We start from the raw sequence: 24,827 nt of genomic DNA, 5'->3' as shown, positions 1-24,827 counted from the left end.
TTTTTTTTTTTTGCTTGGGGCGGCAAAAATGCTAGAGCCGGCCCTGATCAGGAACACCCCACATCAGCTTAGTTGCTGTCCCCTTTATCCTGAGTTAGTGTGAGGGCTGTGAGTGCATGAAACTGACTCAGATACTGTGATGATGGATGCATAAGAAATAGAGTAACTGTTCACTTGGAGAGAGCTGGACAGGTGAGGCAAAAACCATCCAGATCTCTGAGACATCCTCTCCTTCCCCGCTGCCGTTTTTCTCATCTCTCATTGCATAGTGTGAAGGGGCAGGAGAGACTAGGGAAGTGCATAGTTGCTGCTTCTTACATAAAGGGTCAAATCCTCAGTTGGTCTAAAGCAGCACAGCTCCAAGGATCTTGCAGATAATGTTGGAGTACATCAATAATTCATCCTATGAAATGGGGAAATTGCATGAGGTTGGATAGGAGCAGGTTACATTACTTTTATTAGAGCATAAATATTTCACTTGAATTTGCTAATTATTTTTCCTACTCTGCTGTGCTCTTGTGAAAAGTTAAACCCATTTCCACTTCCCAAAGCCATGATAGAGGAAAAAGGACTATGTTCTCAATTATGGACTGCACAGCTCTTCTAACTTTAGACTTTCTCATGACACAGATGGGGGTAGGCAAAATATTAATCTTAAAAGCACTTTACAGACACTAATCCTTCACATCCTTGTGAGGTAGATGGCTATTATCTGCATTTCACAGATAAGGAAATTGAAACAGAGGTGTTGCGTGCCTTGCTCAAATCCATAGAAAAGGTCTACTTCAAAGCATTCGTTAAAATTCAGGAGTTCCTGACTCTCAGGCTTTGTCTACACTAACACTTTTGTTAGTCAAGGGTGTGATAAAAACACACCCCTGACTGATACAAGTTTCATCTGCAAAAGCGCTGGTGTGGACATCCTTATATTGGTGGGAGAGCATCTCCTGCTGACATAGCTACTGCTGCTTGCTGGGGATGGTTCAGTAATGCTGGTGGGAACGAGCTCTCCCGCCGGCATAGAGTGGCTGCACAGGAGACCCTGTAGGGTCCGTAGCATAGACTTAGCCTTAGATGCTAAATCAGATCACTAGACCATGCTTCATGCTGGCTTGAAACTATCAGATCTTGTGACTTCTAAGAATGACTTCAAACAAAATAACTTCTGAATTCTTGCCTCTTTTTTGTTTGGCTGGCCCTAATGATGTTGGGAGTTGATAGTACAAAAGTACTGCCAATTGTTTGCCAAATAAGTGTAAAGTGTTTCTGCTGCTATGTTGACAATCTAGAAGAGATGTGTGGGTATGGAAACACTTGCTGCTTAAAGTATGGTTTGCTTTAATGAATCAGAAGGAATAATCTAAAATATAAAATCAAATTAACTGAATTTTAGTTAAACTCTCAATTATCCCAGTCACTGAATATCCAAAGACTTTGATTGTCTCCTGAGATCTTTGCATAATATGCCTTTACTTGTGTCGCTAAATTTATATTTCAATCTGCTTGACGATGCCAGTCTTTATTAATCCATTAGTCCAATTTTCCCTCTAGCACCTTCATGTTTTCACATTATATCCAAAAACAGCTGAGTCTAGAACTCTAAATTTGTCCTATATATTTGTCATTGAGGACTAATACCTTGGAACAACATGGATCACATAACATCCCTGTAGCAACTACAGCAATTCCTTGTATTGGGAAATATTCACTGTAGTTTTTAACATCTTTTTACATAACTTAGCAGCTAGGCAATAGCTCATTGTGTATGTCTGGCCATTATGTCCAAAGACAGGACTTCCTATTACTCCTTGGTCCTACCTCACATTTTTGTAGAAATCTGCCTGGCTTATATCTAGGTCAGTGATGCTTTTATTTATTTATTTAAAAAATCAAACTGGGATGGCATGGCTTTATACATATGTGGGAGGGTAAGGAGACTTCCCCCCCTCCCCAAACTACATTAAGAATACTTAAATGATTATCAGAAGAAATAGAAATAACACTTCAGATATTTAGGGTTTTATTATTATTATTATTATTTTTATTATTAAGATAGGTGTGGGGGAGGGGGGAAGAAAGGGGAGAGGAATTCAAGATAGCCCAAGTATGGAAAGTTTCATCTGAAAAAAACCCTTGTTTGCTGGAAGTGATGAGCTATTGCAAAGAGAAATTATAAAGAAAGCTGGAAAGCTGCTTTGAATGTAGTGGGCACTACATTATGTACTATATAAGCAACTGAGGTAAAAGGCTGTACAAGGGTAAAAGCAATTATGGGAGTTATGAGAGCAAAGCCAGAATGCTTGTAATTTCGTGAAAAAATTGTACATTTTTATACATAACTTTCCTGTGCAGGGATTTTTATATTTAAAAGAAAAAATAGTTGGATTACTTCTACCTTTACAATAAAGTGGGGAAATGAATACTTACACTTGCTTTTTCTAGCAAAAATGTTTCATGTAATATTAGGTTTCCTGGAAGACATGAAGAGGGAATCCATAGGGGGGAAAAATAATTTATCAAATATAAACGGATTATTCTGAAATAATTTTGTAAAAGTTCAGAAAAGCCATTCAGTTCTTGTTCTGTTACTGCTTTTGTATCAATAATTTGTTTTATGCATCATTCACTAGCTTGCTACATTTTTGAATATAAATATGTAGGCCTCATATTCATTTCAGTTTTCTATAAGGCAAATAAAAAGAAATGTAGTGTAGCTTGTGATAAATTGCTTTCCTTCATAACACTAATGTATATCTTTATCTTGCTTTATCTTGCTCCTTTTTTCATTGCTTAAAGTAATCTGGTGTATAAATACTCCAGAGGAGCAGATCCTCAGCTGGTGTAAATGGTCATACCTCCATTGAAATCAATATTCATTTACACCACTTGAGGCTCTGGCCCCCAGAGTGCCTCTTAAACGCATTGGGCCCATTTACACTCACTTTATACAGCCGAAGCAGTATAAAGAAAACTTAGATGTCTAAGGTGTTGTCTACACTTGAAACACTACAGTGGCACAGCAGCAGCCAGGGGCAGCAGGTTTGTATAATTTTTGGGGGTGCCCAGAACAGGTCCAAGTCCCGCCCCGCCCCCCCACCTGCCTAAGGCTCTGGGAGGGAGTTTGGGAGCAGGAGGGGTGCAGGCTCTGGGCTGGGGCAGGGGTTTGGGGTGCAAGAGGGGGTGAGGTACAGCTCTGGGAGGGCGTTTGGGTAAGGGCTCTGGGCTGGGGCAGGGGGTTGGGCTGTGGGAGAGGGTGAGGGGGGCAGCGTTTAGCTCGGGCAGCTCCCAAAAGGGATCTGCACACCCCTCTGGCAGCAGCTCCTAGGAGAGGGGGGCAGGGGATCTCTGCATGCCACTGCCCACAGGCACTGCCGCCGCAGCTCCCATTGGCAGCAGTTCCCTGCCAATGGGAGCTGTGCAGTCGGCACTTGGGGCAGGGGCAGCACGTGGAGACACACACACCTCCTGGGGCCGCAGGGATGTGCTGGCCGCTTCCGGGAGTGGCGTGGAGCGAGGTGGGCAGGAAGCCGCCTTAGCCCTACTGTGCTGCTAGTGGTGGCGGCAGTGGCTGGGAGCCCCTTGGCCCTTTTAAATTTCCGGGGGGCAGCAGGCAGGACCAGGAGACACTCCAGGGGAGGCTCGTGGGGACGGCAGGCAGGGCTGGGGAGGAGACCTAGCCCTGAACATTAGTGGAGTCGTGCCCCTGGGCCCTGAATATTCCTGGAGTACAGGCACCACGGGCCCATATAACTCGCCGGCCCGGCAGCAGTGTTGCAGCTGCAGTGCTGTAGCGCTTCGGTGTAGACATTACCTATGCCGATGGGAGGTTATTTGCCTCCCCAAGAGGCAGTAGCTAGGTTGATGGAAAAATTCTTCCGTCGACGTAGCATTGTTTCTGCAGGGACTTAGGTTGGCTTAACTATGTCATTCAGAAATGTGAATTTTTCACACCCGTCTTGAGCAACATAGCTGGTCAATCTAAGTATTGACCAGCTCTAAGTCTGACTGAACATCAGGCCAATTGTTAGGAAAGTATTAGTGTAGGAAGAGGTTAAAGGCTGCATTTTCTTGTTTTGATGTTGGAATTCTACCAGTTTAAGTGCTCTATTTCTGAAGACTAAATAACATTACCTTCCTCCCTCCCCTGCCCCAGAGTACACATTTGATTTCCTATGCAAAGAGTGTCTTTGAAGTCAATTGGACTACTCCTGTATTTAAGGCAAACAGGATTTTGCCTCAGGTAAGCAGGTATTTCTTATTATCTTGAAATACTATAGATGGTGATTGTGACGGGTTGGATCACAGAAACCCCCTTGGGAACTGCCAACTGATGTGCCAAGACTACTTCTGTCCCTGCTTTCCCTGCCAGCTTGAGACTCCAGCACCCTGTCTTGTTGAGCCAGACACGCCAGTCTGCTCCAACACAGACCCAGGGTCTGAACCACGTGCCCCAAAGCTGCAGATTTAGCTGAAAGCAACTTAAGAAGTATTCCTGTCTTTAACACTCAGATGCCCAACTCCCAATGGGGTCCAAACCCCAAATAAATCCGTTTTACCCTGTATAAAGCTTATACAGGGTAAACTCATAAATCGTTCGCCCTCTATAACACTGATAGAGAGAGATGCACAGCTGTTTCCCCCCTCCCCACTCCCGGTATTCATACATACTTTGGGTTAATTAATAAGTACAAAGTGATTTTATTAAATACAGAAAGTAGGATTTAAGTGGTTCCAAGTAGTAACAGACAGAACAAAGTGAATTACCAAGCAAAATAAAATAGAACACGCAAGTCTATGTCTAAGAAAACTGAATACAGATAAAACCTCACCCTCAAAGGAATTCCAGTAAGCTTCCTTTTACAGACTAGTCTCCTTCTAGTCTGGATCCAGCAATCACTCACACCCCCTGTAGTTACTGTCCTTTGTTCCAGTTTCTTTCAGGTATCCTTGGGGGTGGAGAGGCTATCTCTCTAGCCAGCTGAAGACAAAATGGAGGAGTCTGTCACGGGCTTAAATAGACTTTCTCTTGTGGGTGGGGACCCCCTCCTCTCTCCTATGCAAAGTCCAGCTCCAAGATGGAGTTTTGGAGTCACCTGGGCAAGTCACATGTCCATGCATAACTCAGTTTTTGCAGGCAGCAGCCATTGCTCACATGCTACCTTGAACATCCTCATGTAGACTTCTTATGTGGATTGGAGCCTTCCAAGTTCCATTGTCCCTTAGGTGCTTCTTGATTGGGCACTTAATTTGCACATTCCTTTCTCAAGAAGCTGACCAAATACTTTACAAAGGCTACTTAAAAATCAAGCAAGTACACAGCCAATATTCATAACTTTGAAAACAAAAATTATACATGCATACAAATAGGATTAATAGATTCAGTAGATCATAACCTTTACAGAGATATGTTACATGCCATATGTAGCATAAAACATATTCCAGTTATGTCATATATACCTTCATAAGCATATTTCCATAAAGCCTTATGGGGGGCACCGTCACAGTGATACCTGGGCAGACATCTTCTGACATGTACACACTACTAGACCTTGCAAGTAGGAAACAAATTCCAATGGGGATGTTTTCTTCTAAGCCTCTATAACTGACAGAAAAATGAACAAAACCTTTCATATTATTTCTTGAGAACATGTGGGCAAGTGATACTGGGGTATACACAGACTTGTGCTTTCAGGGACTGTAAATAAAGATCCATACTCTCTGATCATCTGTATTATAAAAACATACAGGTCTTGAAAATCCACTCCTCAGTGGTGAATGTCATCAGTTTCTGCAGAATCTAAGCTTTCATTTTAAAAAGACATTTTTAGCTCTTGTAAATACTGCTATCTTTTCCCTTTCCTTCTATAGTTTGGGGCATCCTAAGCTACCAAGTGCATCCCTCAGGTGATGGATGAGGATACCCCATACATAACATGGGCTGCTCTGAATATATTGACAGGTTTCAGAGTAGCAGCCGTGTTAGTCTGTATCCGCAAAAAGAACAGGAGTACTTGTGGCACCTTAGAGACTAACAGATTTATTAGAGCATGCTAAATCTGTTAGTCTCTAAGGTGCCACAAGTACTCCTGTTCTTTTTTCTGAATATATTGAATAAGGACCTGTGGTCCCATGGCTGTGAGTCAGGCAAACTTTCTATCTATCCAGCTATCTATCCAGCTATCTATGTGTGTATATAAACTTCCTCTATGAGAGTATAATCTTCCTGAATAGAGTACTGAGATACCATCTGAAAGGAGTCTTCCACAGCCAGCTCATCTCAGGGTTATTTCTATAACCGACACATACACACGTATTTTAAAATGTATATATGTGTCAGTTATAGAAATAATTGTGAGATGGGCTGGGTGTGGAAGACTCCTTTCAGATGGTATCTCAGTACTCTATTCAGGAAGATTATACTCTCATAGAGGAGGTTAGAGTACTCCTCAACAAAAAGGCAACATAAGCTCTACAAGAATGGGAAGAAGTTGACTCACAAATTATAAGAGCAAGGTATTGTGATACCCATATTGTTATGTTTCTGAAACTTGGCAAATGCTAGGAAACCCACAACAGAAAACTTAATGTATTCTATCTGAGATGCTTGTGAAGAAAACTTGGCGTCAGCTGGTGGGATAAAGTAACCAATGCTGATGTGTTATAAAGGACTGGCCAGTAGACTGTAGAGACAATGATTCAAGAAAGAAGCTGAAGTGGTTTGGACATAGCCAATCAAGGAAGACAGTTTTCTGACATTTGTACATCACCTGGTGGAAGATGGGGGAGGCAGGGAAAGGACAACAGATGATGTATAAGAAAACCATTGAATAAGATGGAGCTGTCTATAACTGAGTAAGAAACTTGGCATTAGACAGAAGGAGGTGCAAAGACTGGGTTGCCTTGTGTCACAAGGCATAAGAGCATCTAATAATAGCTTGTTATACTCACTTATTTGCATCTTGTTTTAAAATAGACTGTAAGCTCTTTGCGGCAGAGAATCTATCTTCCTGTGTTTGTACATCACTATGCACAATGGGGCTGTCTTGACTTTTGCCCTTTTTTATGACAAAAAGAGTAAGAAGAAATGATGTGGGCATGTTGGGGTCCAAATAAATATGTTACTAAATATACACAATATACAAGGCCTAGTTATCTATGCACATTGCTGCTCTGGGCGTTCTCTGAAACATATAGCGCAGTGAGCACACTAGAGGTCTCCCAATCTATTTAAAGAGATACTACCTTATTCTCTAAATCAGTGGTTCTCAACCAGGGGTTTGTGTACCCCTGGGGGTATGCAGAGGCCTTCCAGGGGGTACAATAATTCATCTAGATATTTGCCTAGTTATACAACAGGCTGCATAAAAAGCACTAGTGAAGTCACTATAAACTAAAATTTCATACTTGTTTATACTGCTCTATATACTATACACTGAAATGTAAGTACAATATTTATATTCCAATTGATTTATTTTATAATTATATGGTAAAAATGAGGAAATAAGCAATTTTTCAGTAATAGTGTGCTGTGACACTTTTGTATTTTTATGTCTGATTTTGTAAGCAAGTAGTTTTTAAGTGAGGTGAAACTTGGGGTACACAAGACACATCAGACTCCTGAAAGGGGTACAGTAGTCTGGAAAGGTTGAGAGCCACTGCTCTACATTACTGCTCTAAGCCTGCTTGGGGCCTGCAATGGTAGCATAATATAAATAATTATAAATGCTTGAGAACATAGGTACAGAATCAGATTTGGGATGTTAAAATACTTTTTAAAAATAATTGGGAGGGTGAGAGATTATCTATGTAAAGTTGAAGTTGTGTCTATTTTGTTCCACTTCATCCTGTTAATTAAATATCTCTACTGGATGCATTACAATAGAATGTGGTCTACATTTACATTAGTTTTATATCCTATTGAAAAATAACAATACTAAATTCTAGGTCAGATTAGCTAACCCTAGTTTCAACTGAGGTAAATTTACTGGATGAGCAGGTTCGAGGGAATATGGGAGACTTGTGGGTTATGGATACTGGTTGCACAAACTAAAATGTTTATGCATTAGCATTTCTAACTGTTCACTGAGATTGGACATGCCGTATATGTAAAGGACTACTTGTTCTAGTGGCTTCAGCTGTGGGTTCTGTGAGTTATTGTGAGTTATTGTGCACGTAAACTAGCCGCACAGATGTGCACATAATGTTGTATGAAATGTTTTGAAAATCTAATGCACTAAGTCGCTAAAGTCCAGATCTGAAATTCTTTCTAGATCTTTTTATTTTTTTAAACAAAGAAGATCAAATACAGCAGTTTTTCTACAGGCTGTCCCAAAAAGTTTGAGCCTAAAAGGGTCACTTCCTGATTTTTTTTCCTTCTGGCTTTTGTAAGGACGTATCCGATTCACACAACTATTCCATCCTGTCAGTTCATCAAAGACCATACTGAGTAATGTGAAATAGGAAGAGAGAAATTAACTTGGCTTCCCTGCATCTGTTTCTTTGGTGTTCGTTTCATTATTGCTTTTAACATATTCTGCATCTAGCACACATTTCGCTTATACAGGTGGGACTGGTACATCTGCCAGTTTCTTGCTGTTCTTAACATTCAAATAGTCTCATACTGGACATCTACCAACAGAATAATTCTGCAGTGTATGTCTGTCTTAAATTGTGGTCTTGGTCATACTGTGGATTATCTCTATAGCTTCACAGCCTACAGAAATGTTCTGGTCAAGGCAGATGAATACCTGTTGAATATTCTGAGATAAAAGATGTTAGAAAGTTTGCTCAGTTTGAAAAAGCAATTTCACTCTCTTCTTTCTGTCCTTGTAAGGGATTGTTGGGAGAAGTAGCTTTTTCTCCGTTCTGAGGAGATAATAAGGAAGTGATGTGTGAGATGAGTAAACTAATGTTAATCTAGAGCAGTGGTTTTCAAACTTTTTTGTCTGGCGACCCAGATTGTTGATGCCCATGATCCAACAGAGCTAGGGATGAGGGGTTTGAGGTGTGGGAGGGGCTCAGGGGTTGGGGTGCAGAGGTGAGGGCTGTGGGCTGGGGCCGGGGATGAGGGGCTTGGGGTGCAGGAGGGGGCTCTGGGTTTGGGAGGGCTCAGGGCTGGCGAAGGGGATTGGGGTGTGGGAGAGGGTCAGGGCTCTGGGCTGGGGGTGCAGGCTCTGGGCTGGGGATGAGGGGTTTGGAGTGCAGGAAGGGGCTCTGGGTTTGGGGGGGCTCAGGGCTGGGGCGGGGGATTGGGGTGTCCGAGGGGGTCAGGGCTCTGGGCTGGGGGTGCATGCTCTGGGGTGGGGATGGGGATGAGGGGTTTGGGGTGCAGGAAGGGGCTCAGGGCTGGGGCAGGGGATTGGGGTGCAGGGTTGGTGCACAGGCTTACCTTGGGTGGCTCCTGGTCAGTGGCGCAGCACGGGTGCTAAGGCAGGCTTCCTGCCTGTCCTGGCACCGTGGACCATGCTGCACCTCGGAAGTGGCCAGTAGGAGGTCCGGCTCCTAGGCGGAGGCGCGCAAGCGGCTCTGTGCGGCTCTTGCCCGCAGGCACACCCCAGCTTCCGTTGGCCTGGTCAGCAGTGCTTAGCAGAGCCGCCATGACCCAGTGCCTTACATTCCGCAACCCAGTACTACATCATGACCTGCAGTTTGAAAACCACTGATCTAGAGGAGCAGTTGTATCACATAGGCAGGGCTGATGATTGTCTAGGGAAGTACAATGCTGGATGGAGCACAATGTTTGATAGTAAGTTGGAAGTGGTAGATGTTTGTTGGTCAGCATAACCCCTAAAACAGGTCCCGTGGATCTTCTATTTTGTATATGTGTATGGGTCACCTCATTCAGAATGACACAAAGTGCTTGAAAAAATAAATATACATGAATGGAAAAATTTACCAGATTCCACTTGGTCAGAAGACCAATCTTACCAGGCAGATGTAGACATGAAATATAAGGGGGGTTGCTGTGATTTCTGCCAGGATACAACCCCAGACTCTTTTGGGAGATCCTTTCCTATCAGCTTCTGGTTTGTGGAGGTCTGATAAATGTGAAACTATTGGAAGGGAGAAAGAATGTTATGTCTTTCTTGCTCCTTCCCCTTCCCTCTTACTTAAAGCCTCCAAGCAGCTTCTAAGGGGATGTCCCTACTCAACCATTCCACACAGCCTGCTAAGAGGAGGCTTGTGTGATGGGGTAGAATAACGAAGAAGGAAAGTTCCTTTGACCTGCCAGCAACTAGAAGGAGTATGGAGCTTCCAGTTTATCAGATGGCTACAGGGCCGGCTCCAGGCACCAGCCCAGCAAGCAGGTGCTTGGGGCGGCCAACAGAGAGGGGTGGCACATCCGGGTCTTCGGCGGCAATTCGGCGGTGGGTCCCTCATTCCCTCTCGGAGCGAAGGACCAGGCGCCAAATTGCTGCAGAAGACTGAAGCGGTGGCGGTATAGCTGATCGCGACCACGGCTTTTTTTTTTTTTTGCTGCTTGGGGCGGCAAAAACCCTGGAGCTGGCCTGGAGCATGGCTACAAACCAAAGGCTAATATAAAAGCCTCCAAGAAGGGTGCAGCAACAGGATCCTGTTAAAAATCTCAGTTGCTTTTACTTCCAAGCAGCATGATATAATTGAGGAAAGCTGGGCCGCAAAGAGTTGTGGGGGTCAGGGTAAGAAATAGCTTCTCTTTGAGTCCTAGATGGTTTAAATATTTGACTTTTTTTTTCTCTAAGCCCTGTACAGTGTATTCTGCTTCTGCATAAACTGTCTAACAATTTAAAGACTATTGAGTTACTGTACATGCTCCCATGTAACATAATCTGATTCTTTGCACCAACTCAGTTAAATAATAGAAAGAATAAAGGAAGAAGTCCCCTTATATTGATATGTTATGGTTAAAAATATAAACACAGAATTATCAGAAAATTAAAAATTGTGATTCCCTCAGCTTTATTTAGACCCGCTTTGCATAAATGGTACTGTATATTACTATATACCATTGGGTTTGTGCCTGTACATCATGTACTATGCAAGTTTATGGCTGATGGAGGGGAATTGCAACTCTGTGTCTATGTTCTCCTTATCTCCTGTCATTGAACCTATTTTTTCCCCCCCAAAATAAAAAACAAAATGATGAAGACCAACCCTTTGATCACATATTCCGATAAAGGCATGTAGTGTGTTTCTGATACAGTTGTGTGCTTTCAGAGTTCTGCTGGGTGGGGCTGACTTGGCTTTCTCATCTAATGTTATCTGATTGTTTGGCTTTTGGAGTTAGTTGTGCAAGTATTTGTGTGGAAGCAAACATGAACCTATAGTATTGCACTTCCTGAGTGCTCTTCAACCATAGAGTTCAAAGTATTTTGCAAAGGTGGATAGGAACTTTATCTGCAGTATAGAGGTGGCTAAACTAAGGCACAAAAAGATGTCATGACTTGCCCAATTTTCTACTGCTCTAGCCACTGGATCTTATTGCATAGATCTTATGGATTTACTTAGGAGCATCTTACCATTACTTTGCTAATAAAGACTTCGATCATATAGTACAGAGTCCAATTTCTCCACTTCTGCCTATCACCAGAAAGACCAGGAGTAGTGTAATCACTGAAAGAAATGCACGTTAATGTGGATAGTAATGTGACCACATTCTGGCTGACTATGTAGAGGAAAATCATCTGCTGCTTTGAAAAATATGCTCAGCTTCCTAAAATTTATTTCCAAACAAGATTTCTTCATTGCCATATGTAAGACTTCTTTGCAACAAACATCTTTGTTTTCACTGAGGACTCATATAAGGTAAGCAAAAAAACCAACCATCTTTTCGTCAAAAAATTATTAGGTGAATGTTTAAAAAAACAGCTGGAAACATTTAATGTATCCTGCCCTGATAACTCAAAAATGATCTAATGCAAGGGTGGGCAAACTACGGCCCGGGAGCTGCATCCAGCCCTCCAGATGTTTTAATCAGGCCCTCGAGCTCCAGCCGGGAAGCGGAGTCGGGGGCTTGCCCTGTTCCACGCAGCTCCCGGAAGCAGTGGCATGTCCCCCCTCTGGCTCAAGGGGATCCGCATGCTGCCCCCACCCCAAGCGCCACCCACGCAGTTCCCATTGGCCGGGAACCGCGGCCAATGGGAGCTGCAGGGGTGGCGCCTGTGGACAGGGCAGCGTGCAGAGCTGCCTGGCCACGCCTCTGTGTAGGAGCCAGAGGGGGGGACATGCCACTGCTTCTGGGAGCTGCTTGAGTTAAGAGCTGCCCGGAGCCTGCACCCCGACCCCCTCCTGCACCCTAACCCCCTGTCCCAGCCCTGATCCCCCCCAAATGCCCTTGGTCCCTGCCCGAAGCACCCTCCTGCACCCACAACCCCTCATCCCCAGCCCCACCCCAGAGCCCGCACCCCTAGCCAGAGCCCTCACCCCCACCCGCTCCGCACCCCAGCCCGGAACCCCCTCCCGCACCCTGAACTCCTCATTTCTGGCCCCACCCCAGAGCCTGCACCCCCAGATGGAGCCCTCACCCCCTCCTGCACCCCAACCCCCAATTTTGTGAGCTTTCATGGCCTGCCATACAATTTCCATACCCAGATGTGGCCCTCGGGCCAAAAAGTTGGCCCATTCCTGATCTAATGGAATCTCACTGAACTTTCCTAGAAAAAAAACTCTGCCTCTTTACACTGAAAGTAAACATGAGAAATTTCATCCCATGGGGTAATGTTTTTTGGGAAATTCTTCGTAAGTGCTTGAAAATGTGTTGTTAAAGTGCCTCTTCAGTCATAACCATAGTGTCATTCTCACAACAGTTTCCCCTCCTTACCCCCCCCTCCGCCTTCATATGAAGATGTATCACTTGCTGTTGGAGACCTATCTAGCCCATAAATACATCTGAAGGAGGCTAAACTAGTGGCTCATCAGAACATAAGAACGGACATACTGGGTCAAACCAATGGTCCAGATGCTTCTGAGGCAATGAAAAGAACAGGGCAACTATTGAGTAAAAAATTCCTTTCATCCAGTCTCAGCTTGTAGCAGTTGGAGGTTTAGGGACACACATCTTGACCATCTTAGTTAATAGCCATTGATGGACCTATCCTCCATGAATTTCTCATTCTTTTTTGAACTCAGTTATACTCTTGGCCTTTACAACATCCCTGGCAAATGCATTCCAGGGGTTGATGGTGTGATGTTTAGAATACTTACACATGTTTGTTTTAAATCTGCTGCCTATTAATTTCCTTTGGTGACCCTGGTTTGTGTGTTGTGTGAAGTGGTGAATAACACTTTCTTATTCATTTTCTCCACTTCCTATTTCTGATGTACTTAAAAAGTTTTGCTGTTAGCTTTTATGTCCTTAGTTAATTGGTCTTCATATTCTTTCTTGGCCTGCCTTTTTATACTTTTTACACTTGACTTGCTAGAGTTTGTTCTTCTCTATTTTCCTCACTAGGATTTGACTTCCAATTTTTAAAGGATGCCTTTTTGCCTCTAACCATCTCTTTACTCTGTTTTGCCATTATGGTTGGGGTTTTTTTTTTTTTTTTGGGTGTGGTTTTTGTTTCATTAGGGCATACATAAGAACGGCCATACTGGGTCAGACCAAAAGGTCCATCTAGTCTGGTATCCTGTCTTTTGACACTGGCCAATGCCAGGTGCTCCAGACGGAATGAACAGAACAGGTAATCGTCAAGTGATCCATTCCCTGTTGCTCATTCCCAGCTTCTGGCAAACAGAGGCTAGGGATAACATCCCTGTCCATCCTGGCTAATAGCCATTGATGGACCTATCCTCCAGGAATTTATCTAGTTCTTTTTTGAACCCTGTTATAGTCTTGGCCTTCGCAACATCCTCTGGCAAAAAGTTCCACAGGTTGACTGTGCGTTGTGTGAAAAAATACTTCCTTTTGTTTGTTTTAAACCTGCTGCCAATTAATTTCATTTGGTGACTCCTAGTTCTTATGTTATGAGAAGGAGTAAATACCACTTCCTTATTTACTTTCTCCACACCAGTCATGATTTTATAGACCTCAATCATATCCCCCCTTAGTTGTCTCTTTTCCAAGCTGAAAAGTTCCAGTCTTATTAATCTCTCCTCATACGGCAGCCGTTCCATACCCCAATCATTTTTGTTGCCCTTTTCTGAACCTTTTCCAATTCCAATATATATATTTTTGAGATGAGGCAACCATATCTGCACGCAGTATTCAAGTTATTGGCATACCATGGATTTATATAGAGGCAACATGATATTTTCTGTCTTATCTATCCCTTTCCTAATGATTCCCAACATTCTGTTTGCTTTTTTGATTGCCACTGCACATTGAGTGGATGTTTTCAGAGAACTATCCACAGTGACTCCAAGATCTCTTTCTTGAGTGGTAACAGCTAATTTAGACCCCATTTCATATGTATAGTTTGGATTTTGTTTTCCAATGTGCATTACTTTGCATTTATCAACATTTAATTTCATCTGCCATTTTGTTGCCCAGTCACTTAGCTTTGAGAGATCCTTTTGTAGCTCTAAGCAGTCTGCCTGGGACTTAACTATCTTAAGTAGTTTTGTATCATCTGCAAATTTTGCCACCTCACTGTTTACCCCTTTTTCCAGATCATTTATGAATATGTTAAATAAGACTGGTCCCAGTACAGAGCCCAAGGGGACACCACTATTTACCTCTCTCCATTCTGAAAACTGACCATTTATTCCTACCCTTTGTTTCCTATCTTTTAACCAGTTACCAATCCATGTGAGGACCTTCCCTCTTAACCCATGACAGCTTACTTTGCTTAAGAGCCTTTGGTGAGGGACCTTGTCAAAGGCTTTCTGAAAATCTAAGTACACTGTAGCCACTGGATGACCCTTGTCCACATGCTTGTTGACCGACCTCCTCAAAGAACTGTAGTAGATTGGTGAGGCATGATTTCCCTTTACAAAAACCATGTTGACTCTTCCCCAACAAATTATTTTCATCTATGTGTCTGCCAATTTTGTTCTTTACTATAGTTTCAACCAGTTTGCCCAATCCCGAAGTCAGGCTTACCGGCCTGCAATTGCCGGGATCACCTCTGGAGCCCTTTTAAAAAATTGGCGTCACATTAGCTATCCTCCACTCATTTTGGTGCAGAAGCTGATTTAAATGATGGGTTACAGACTACAGTTAGTAGTTCTTCAGCTTCACTTTTGAGTTCCTTCAGAACTCTTGGGTGAATACCATCTGGTCATGGTGACTTATTACTGTTTAGTTTATCAATTTGTTCCAAAACCTCCTCTAATGACACTTCAATTTGGGACAGTTCCTCAGATTTGTCAGCTAAAAAGAATGGGTCAGGTTTGGGAATCTCCCTCATATCCTCGTTCATGAAGATCAATGCAGTTTCATTTCATTTGAGTCTCTAAAGTATTTTTAAATCGTCTCCATACTGTTTGCAGGCATTTCATCCTTGTGACTGTTCCTTTTCATTTCCATTTAACTAGCTTCCTCATATTTGTGTAGCTTCCCTTTTTGAAGTTAAATGCTACTGTGCTGGGCTTCTTTGGCATTTTTTGCCCCTACAAATATGTTAAATTAAATTACATTACAGGTGAACTGCTCGGTAGTAGCGATCATAGTCACCTCTTGTACCAGATCCTGTGCTACACTTAGGACTAGATCAAGAATGGCCTCTCTCCTTGTGGGTTGCAGGCAAAGCTGCTCCAAGGAGCTGTCACTTATGGTGTCTAGAAACTTTATTTCTGCATTCCATCCTTAGATGACACATACTCAGTCAATATGGGGTTATTTTGAAATCCTCCATTAGAGTGGCTACAAAGGCAGAAAATTCAATAATAATCTTGAGCATTTCACAGTCTCTGTCACCATACTGGTCAGGTCTTCAGTAGTATATTCCTACTGCTATACTCTTATTGTTCAAGCATGGAATTTCTATCTATAGAAATTCTATGGTACTGTTGGATTCACTGAAGATGTTTTACTTATTTGACTCTGCTTTCTTTCACATATGGTGCCACTCTGTCATTCCTGTGTATTTTGTATCCTGGTATTACCATGCACCATTAATTATCCTCATTCCACCAAGTTTCCTTAATGCCTATTATATCAATATTCTCATTTAATGCCAGGCATTCTAGTTTGCCCATCTTAGTATTTAGACTTTGTATATAAGTACTTCTACATTTTGTCAGTATTCAGTTGCTTGCCTTCATGTGTTATGTTTAACTAGGACTCTCTTACATTTGAAGCCTGTTGCTCAGCCATAAAGCAGAGAGTTCAGAACCTGTCGGTTCCTTCATTTCTGTTTGGCAAAGCACAGCACTGGTCTTTCTATAAGAATTTATCTGAAGCAGTGAGATTTCAGGGCAGGAGCTCTGGAATCAATAGATATTGCCACAGAGCATAATCATTACAGCCTCAGTTATAGCAGGTTTTGAATCTCTACAGAAATGTAACAAGATGCACAATAAGATGAGTCTTTAGCTGAAAAGCAAATTGCCCTCCTGCACAATTTTTAACAGAAACAGCGTATTTAAGAGTCTGGTTTTTAAAAAAAACAAAACCAAAAAACCTTGCTGGATCCTCTAATGATGCATTCAGTCTTCTCAATATTGGATAGCCTGATTTGTTCTTTGCATGCATATTGTAGATATGTTCCTAATTATAATAGGAACTAGAGCACATTGAAAGAACCAGGCTGGTTGCAGTGAATCAAATAAGCTGTTGACTGTAGTATATCATGAACAAGATGTTCAATTTTATATAAGAGGATGAATGTGACTGGATTGTGATCTTCAAAAATTTCCTTTTTTGTAAACCGAGGAACAAAGGACTTATAAATTTCTCACAATATTTGGGGCAAAGTACCAGCAGGCATTCTTGATTATTTACCAGTATTGAGGCCTGAACTACGGTGATCAGTGCACTGGTCTTATTGGTGTTTCTTACTTTTTCTGTGTCTTTAGAAGCGGGTTTATTTAGCATACGTCCTAGATCAGAAGTTTTTTTGCAACAAAATGTTGCAGTCACAAAGCATGTCTCCTCCCCATCTGCATAGTGTGTCATCAAACACACTAACTGGGTTGTTTGATACCTTATACAACATTGCCTGTTCAAAGCTGCAATTGCCGTGTCTTTGTCTTGTCAGCCCCACTTTAGAAAAGTAACAATAGAATGCCAACAGAGAACTAGTTCAGCAGGACCCAAGACCAATGGGGCATTTGGGAACCTAGTGCATGCATGCCTGTTAGGGTTCCTAGACATGTTACCATACATAGTCTTGCCCGACTTGGCATTTTTTTTTCTTCAAAGTTGACCTCTCCTGGATTCATAGGCCCCCCACTTCTCCCACCAGAGATGGGTCTCTTTGAAAGATCAGACTACACAGACAGACATGTTAAACTTTTTTTACTGGAGCATTGAAGATATCCTCCTAAACTGGGATGGTTGGTTGTGAAGATATTGTAATATTGCACCTTTGTAGTGAATTTAGAGGCTGGGTAGAGCTAGAGAAAAACAGAACAGTGAGGTAAATCTAATGCATCCTGTAACTGTGTTGTGCACAGCTACCCTTCCTGTCCCCTCCCAAGTGTGGTTAACAATATCTTGTGATATTTTCATTGCTAAAGAGTAGGGCTTCGAAAATGTCTCACTGTCTGCTTCTGCTCTGTCATGCGGATACACGTTTGTATTGGTTCAGTATGTAAAATTAAATGCTTTTAAAAACCTCTGTGAAGCATGAAGTTTATATAACTGTGAAATATTTTGATATGCTTAGACTGATACATTTCATAACAATCTCTTTTAAAATGATCATATCTATTGATCACTTAGCCTCTTCACAAAATGTATACATATACACATCTTCACTGTGTTAAGAAAATAGTGATCTTAAGGTCTGATAAGTGTAGAGAGGTTAAAGTCTCTTATATTGTTATCTTCATCTTACAATAAGTGAATTAAATATACCTTCATGAGATAATTAATAAAGAAATCCTGATTGTATTTATGAAATGTGAAAAACTACTCTTGATATAACATCAAAGTTGATAGCCTTCAAAAGGTTCAGTTTCTACAGCGATTAATTCTGTCATGTTGATTACCCTGTATATTATATAGTCTGTACCATAAAACATACAGTATGTATTTGTACAGTGACCAGCGAGGTTCTGGTCCATGACTTGGGCCCCTACGTGCTGTCATAATAGTGGTAGTATTAATGCTTATTCTTACACGGAAAATAGAATAGAAAAGGCTATTTATGTACAATTTGTTTTTTTAACATTGCAGTAAAACCTGAGTTTTAAGTGCTTAATTCCTTAACTTTAATGGTCATGATTTCTTGACTTCAGTCTTGCATTGTTTCCTTGTTCTGTCACTTTTTTGCTTCCTTTTTAAAAGAAAAACTATTTGAGAGGTAAAGGGAACCAGATGCATTTAAAAACCCTTTGAAAATGAACCTTCAAGATATTGATTGAACTCTGTATGGCGTCACAATATACATGTGGGATTGTATTTATTTTCTGTAAAGATTAATGATAGAAACACACTTGTTAATATGATATTGATATTGTAATGCTAATAAAGGAAGGAAATTCACTATAGACTTCTGGCCTATCCTAAACCTGCTTGGATATATCTAGATATTTTCAGATTCTCCAAAGCTGTGAATTTTCTTATAAAATGTGCACATCTGGATAGATGGAAGTTTTTCTGATCTTGTGGATGGGTCACAGTCCTATGTCTAATTTTAAGAGTTAATTTGAATTATGGGTTCGGAAGGAGGATGATCTGCATGGAAAGTGCCTGGATGCTAAACATTTTTGCCCATGGTAGAAAATTGGAATACACAAGAGATATTATAGACAACGAGGGAATTGTTATGAGACTCACATTTGCTTGTTTAGATTCCCTTGCTTGCAGGAAAAAATAGTCCAGTCCACTTGCAAAATATCTGGCACCTCTCTGTAGAAATGAGAATGACCCAAGGCTACAATATATGCTCTGCAGAGGAGAGAGAGCATATTGTAGCATTGGATTGACTTGTAGACTACTCTTGTTTACATAGGGCTTTGTTTTCCTTTTAGGAGGGTGTGGCAAACGGAATGGACGCAGTAAGAAATGGAAGGAGATGCTAAAGTTACCACCTCTGAGTTATTGTGACGACCTTAGATGTTCAATCGGTAGGTGTGTGTGTATAATACACAAGTCTAATTTCTTTTGGGAGTATGCCATTATCCAATGAAGGTATTTCTTCTTGCTTCTGACTAGATAGTTTGCTAGTTTGTAATCCTACCTCAAGTCCTCTAATTTTAATTTAATTGAGAATTCCTGAGGGGAAAGCAATCATCACAGCTACTGTTGATTGTGTCCAAGAAAACTGCTCCTGAAATCTCATTAACTTGTGATTTAAAGACATCATTATGTTCTGGTTTGGGTCTCAAAAACTAAGCATCCTCATCAGACTGTTAAAATTGCAGATGCTAACGAGTTACTAGCAACAACGTTAGAGTGGCCTGTTCAAGGAAATCTGGGTATACTGCTGTGACTGTGACAACATGCCTTTCTGCAGCAATGACCTATAATTGCCTCAAATTGGATATTCCTTTTCTTTGTTTTTAAAGCCTCTTTAAATTAGCTCTGAAGAACTGAAATCAAAACGTAAACCCCTTCAGTGGGAAACCTTTTGAACCAGAAAGCTTCTGCGTAAGCACCAAGCTACCATGAAAGTGCATTAATTCTTACTTTGGACACAGATGTTGCAAATAAAACTGCCAAGATAAAACTTCTTAATCAGCTTTGGCATCTGTAAGACAAACAGGAACTAACAGCTTTATTTCCCCACCCCCAAAATTTGACTATACTGTTTAATACCGTAATCCACATTTTTTTTTTCTCTTGTTCCGCTTTTGCGCTCTCTCTCTCTCGTCCTCCCTGCCCGCCTTTTCTCTCTTTGGCCTTTATTCCCTTGCTCACCAGAAAAACATCCCAGGCTCCCAAATTCAAGATCCAATTGTCCTTGGACACACCTATTTAAAAAAACACACCCTTTTCCTTAATGTGCATCATTAACGTGCATACTGTCTGAAGGAAGGGTAGAGATGTTGATTTCGTATTTGTTCCAGGATGTTGGCCAACTGCTTGGTTTAGGAAGAAGCTTTCTGATTAACTTGTTATTGCATAATAGTTCGTTATGGGGATTTTTACACTTTCCTCCAAGCATTACTTAGAGTGTAAGACTGTTTTGATAGAGAGAGTCTTTCTGTTCACTGATTGTACAGCACCTTGCACAATGGGGCCCTGGTCCATGGCTAGGGTTTCTAGCTGCTACAATAATACAAATAATTGATGTATTACTAACCCTATCTGATGTTGAATATATGGACCACAGATATTTTGGTCAAATGATTATAGTGGAATTCAAATAGGGAAGCTGATCCCACAGTACTTGATCACATGAGTAGTCCTGTTTATGGTAATGAGACTCTTCATGTGAGTAAGGTCTACAGAATCAGCTTGCTTTTGTTTGCATTGGGGCTGGCACTCCACTATGTAATATACAGGACCTTATCAAGTGTTTTTCCTTAATTTATTAGCAATTAGCAGCTAATTTAATATAAAAGTTTTACACTATTTTGTGTGTGTGTGTATGGTGGGATGTTGGAGGCAGCAGTGGTGGTAAGCAAGTCTCTGTCACTTTCCTTTGTAACCTTTACAGCTGGTTTAGCCCTGCTCCTTTTGACATGTTAATGATTACATGAAATCTTGGTGGTCCTATCTGAATGGGAATCTGCAATATAAATGCTCTGAATCGGTGTTTCTCAAACTTTTGTACTGGTGACCCATTTTACATAGCAAGGCTCTGAGTGCTACCCCCCACCCCCTTATAAGTTAAAAACACTTTTTTATATATTTATTTAACACCATTATAAATGCTGGAGGCAAAGCAGGGTTTGGGGTGGAGGCTGACACCTCATGACCCCCCAGGTAATAACCTCCTTGACCCCTAAGGGGTCCCGACCCCCAGTTTGAGAACCCCTGCTCTAAATGATGCTTTATCTGTTGCAGTCTCAAATTGGGATAGGTAAGGGGTGTGAAGAACAGCACTCTGGCTTGTAATGATGTCATTTGTTTAATCTCTTCTTTTACCCAGAAAAAAACTATAACCAGCTCTGTGACAAGCAGCCAATAGGGAGACTTCTCTTCAGACAGTTCTGTGACACTAGGCCAGATTTGAAGACATGCATTGAATTCCTGGATGCGGTGGTAAGCAGTAGACTCCGCCTAGAAGGGCCCCAGCCTTGTTCTTCTGAGGAATTAGGAACTGGCGCAAGTAGCCTATTTTTAAGTTTTATAAAATGTGCCTGCCACGTTCTCTAGCTCCAAATGCATACTAATACCACAACTGTTAAAATGTAGCAAAAATGATTCAGTGTTAACTAAAGAGCTCAGCAAAAGAAATTCAGTGCCCTTAATGGCTACAACTTCTGACAAAATCTGGAGTAAATTTGTACGTCTTGTAGTGTGCCTTAGAGGTCAATAATTTTGGGCTCCATTGGGGGAAACCTTAGTTCACTGAAAATGCTCTTCCTGTTTATGTATAGATCTAGGTTTCAGTATCTCACTTGATATCAGTTTAGTTAGGTGCTCTCTAAGAGCTGGTCTACACTGAAAACTTACCTTGACACATGCTTCTCTAAGGCGTGTGAAAAGTCCACACCTCTGAGAGACATATTTTTGCTGACCTAATCCCCAGCATAGACAGTGCTAGGTCGATGGAAGAGAGGGAGGTTGCTGTCGTGTCTACAGTGTAGCACTACAATTGTACAGCTGTATGTGTAGACATAGCCTAAGGCAGTGGTTCTTAACCTGGGGTGCATGATGCCCTTTCTGGGGGTGCGAGACATGCCAGATTTTTTTTAGACGGTAAATCATCGAAAACACAAATTAAGCACAGGCACGTAAGTACAACTATTTTGTTTAATCAAGCCTATGTATTTATTAACGTTATACATTTCTTAACGATTACTGTAATATACAAACAAAAATATATCTAGGTTTAAGGGGTGCTATAACATATTTTTTAGGTTTAAGGGGTGCGAGAACATATTTTGAGAACCAAAGGGCTGCAGGCTGCAGTAAAGGTTAAGAACCACTGGCCTAAGGGTACATCTACACTACAAATTTTTGCTGACCCAAGTTACCTTGACATAAAGCTTCCACAGTTAGTATATTGCTTGTGCACATGCGTACTTGGCTTCTTGCATTGGTACTGCAGGTACTCCCCAGGAATGATTGTGTTGATGCACAGTGCAATGCACCATGGCTAGGTAGCTCAGTATTCAGCTCACCGTTCTCCAACACAATGTCTTTCAGGATGTTTTGGCAATGCATGGTGGGGCAGAAATGAGTCACACAGGGGTGACTGGAACTGTGGGGACAAGTTCCTATCATGCATCTTTCTCCACCGCATAATGTCATCTCTATCCTATAATTTTCATGCCTATTTTGAAAATCCCTCGAACCCATGTGGGACTTGTCACTCTCCACCATAGCTGATAGAAACATGGAGCCTGCAGAGCTCTGAACTATTGCCATGAGCATTCCAAACACAGGACACACAATACTCTGGTATTTGCAGAGCTGCAAGAAGAGATGAGGGAACATGATGATTTCCTGAAGGGCAGATTGCTGTGGGACATAGCAAGAATCAATTCAAGATTGTTGGAGGCATTCACAGAGCAGCTGTAAATGATGAAGCCTGAGAAATGGGTACTGACTGGTGAGATTGCATCATAGTGCAGGTTTGGGATGATGAGCAGTGGCTGCAGAACTTTTGGATGCGCAAGCCCACAGTCCTGGATCTGTATACTGAGTTTGCCCCAGAGCTGGAACACCAGAATGAGGGCTGCACTGACAGAGCTATTGCCGTTTACTTCTCCGCTGTGGAAACTTGCAATACCAGGTTGCTACCGGTCAGTAGGAAGTCATTTTGGAATTGGAAAATCCACTGTGGGGGACCGTTGTGATGCAAGTGTGCAGGGTCATTAATCATCTCCTGCTATGTAGGATGGTGATTCTTGGCAATGTGTGGGATGTAGTGGATGGATTTGCAGCAATGGGATTCCCAAACTGCCTGAAGCATATTCCTGTTTTGGCACCAGATCACCTTGCCACAGCGTACATCAACAAAAGGGCTACTTTTCTATGGTTATGCGAGCACTGGCGGATCACTAGGGATGCTTCATCAACATCAAAGTTGGCTGGTCAAGCAAAGTGCATGATGCTTGTATCTTTAAGAACACAGGCCAGTTCAGAAAGCTATAAGCGTGGACTTTCTTTGCCGACCGATAGATTACCATTGGCGATGTTGAAATGCCAATCGTGATCCTGGGGGACCCAGCCTACCCCTTATTCCTCTGGCTCACGAAGCTGTATACCAGCACCTCAACAGCACCAAGGAAATATTCAACTGCTGGCTTAGCAGATGAAGAATGTTAAACATGCTTTTGGTAGATTAAAGGGGTGCTGGTGTTATTTACTCACAAGGTTGGCTCGGATTGAGAAAAATATCCCAATGGTTATAGCTGCCTGTTGTGTCCTATATAATGTCTGTGAAGCAAAAGGGGAAAAGTTGCCATGGGGTTGAGGTGGAATGGCTGTCTGCTGAGTTTGAATAGGCACACAAATGCTATTAGACAAGCTCAACACAGAGCTATATGGCTCAGGGAGGCTTTGAAAGAACACTTTAACAGCGAGCTACAGTAATGCGTTGTGGTGTACTGTGCTGTACATGGCCCTGCTGTTCGGGGGCCCATTATGAATTGTGTGGTGCTTGAAGTACATCTAAGAATATGACACTGACAATGCGCCTATTAATTTTGTGGTGCTTGGTGTACATTTATGATTATTACACGGTTTTTCACTGATCCTATGAGTTGTCACATTGTACAGTAGCAAGAAAGTAAGTGGGTTCACTACTGCTAGGCATTCTGCAACATATATTGGGAACTAATAAACATGAATTATTTCCCAAACAATAGAGTTTCATTGAGTAACGTAAACACTTCAAAAAAAATTCTGTGCAAGTTAAAAGCAAATACTTTAGAACCTTAATAAATGTATGGAACTGAGGTTAAAGAAGGGAAGGACCATTCATATCCATTTTAGCTACACATACATAAGCTGTGGCTCTCACAGGTCAGTATATGTAAAGCTGTGGTTGTCCTTAATGTCCTCCTGAGTGTAGTGGCGGGGTAGGAATGTAGCCCCTGATCCCACATGGAAGGTTGAGGCAGGGTCTAGTGAGGTACTATACTGGAGTTCTCCATCGACTGCAAAGGAAAGCTAGTCCATGATTGTTGAATCTGTAAATCCACAAGAATCTGCAGCATCTGTGTTTTCAGCCAAAGAAGCCTATTATATCTTGTAAAAGCAGCAAAGAGTCCTGTGGCACCTTATAGACTAACAGACGTATAGGAGCATGAGCTTTCGTGGGTGAATGCCCACTTCTTCGAATGCATGACTATTATATCTTGGTGCATCTCCCTCTCATTTTCCTGCTGGTACTCCTAGGGATTTCTCCTGTCCACTCTTTCCTCCTCCATACAGTCTGCAGTATTTATCCTCCAGGCCCTCTGGTCATGATCTGATGCATCACTGACTTGCAGAATCTCGCCGACTATGTCATCCCAAGTCCTCTTCTTTCTTCTCCTTATCTGGTTCAGGCATTCCACAGGTGTGGAGGGGAAACTCCTCAAGGCCGCAATGGCAGCAGCAATGGATAAAACGCGGAGAGGTTTCATTGTCAGTATAGTTGCTACGGAAAACAAAAGTAAAGTTTCAGAACTCCCTTCCC

General features: G+C 42.0%; 1 protein-coding gene across 1 annotated transcript in view; it reads left to right on the top strand.

Annotated features, from left to right (window-relative positions):
• Positions 1 to 24,827, top strand: part of GRK4 (G protein-coupled receptor kinase 4) — a 76,901-nt gene that overhangs the window by 2,544 nt on the left and 49,530 nt on the right. The window contains exons 2-3 of the mRNA XM_026648075.2: positions 19,060 to 19,152; positions 21,123 to 21,235. Coding sequence (XP_026503860.1) covers positions 19,060 to 19,152; positions 21,123 to 21,235 — 206 coding nt within the window. The remainder of the gene's footprint in view (positions 1 to 19,059; positions 19,153 to 21,122; positions 21,236 to 24,827) is intronic.

The sequence above is a fragment of the Terrapene carolina genome, unplaced genomic scaffold (genome assembly GCF_002925995.2).
Source record: "Terrapene carolina triunguis isolate 2854851 unplaced genomic scaffold, T_m_triunguis-2.0 Scaffold66, whole genome shotgun sequence".
NCBI lineage: Eukaryota > Metazoa > Chordata > Testudines > Emydidae > Terrapene > Terrapene triunguis.
The sequence above is the reverse complement of the archived record's forward strand: the minus strand, read 5'-3'. Positions and strand labels throughout refer to the sequence as shown.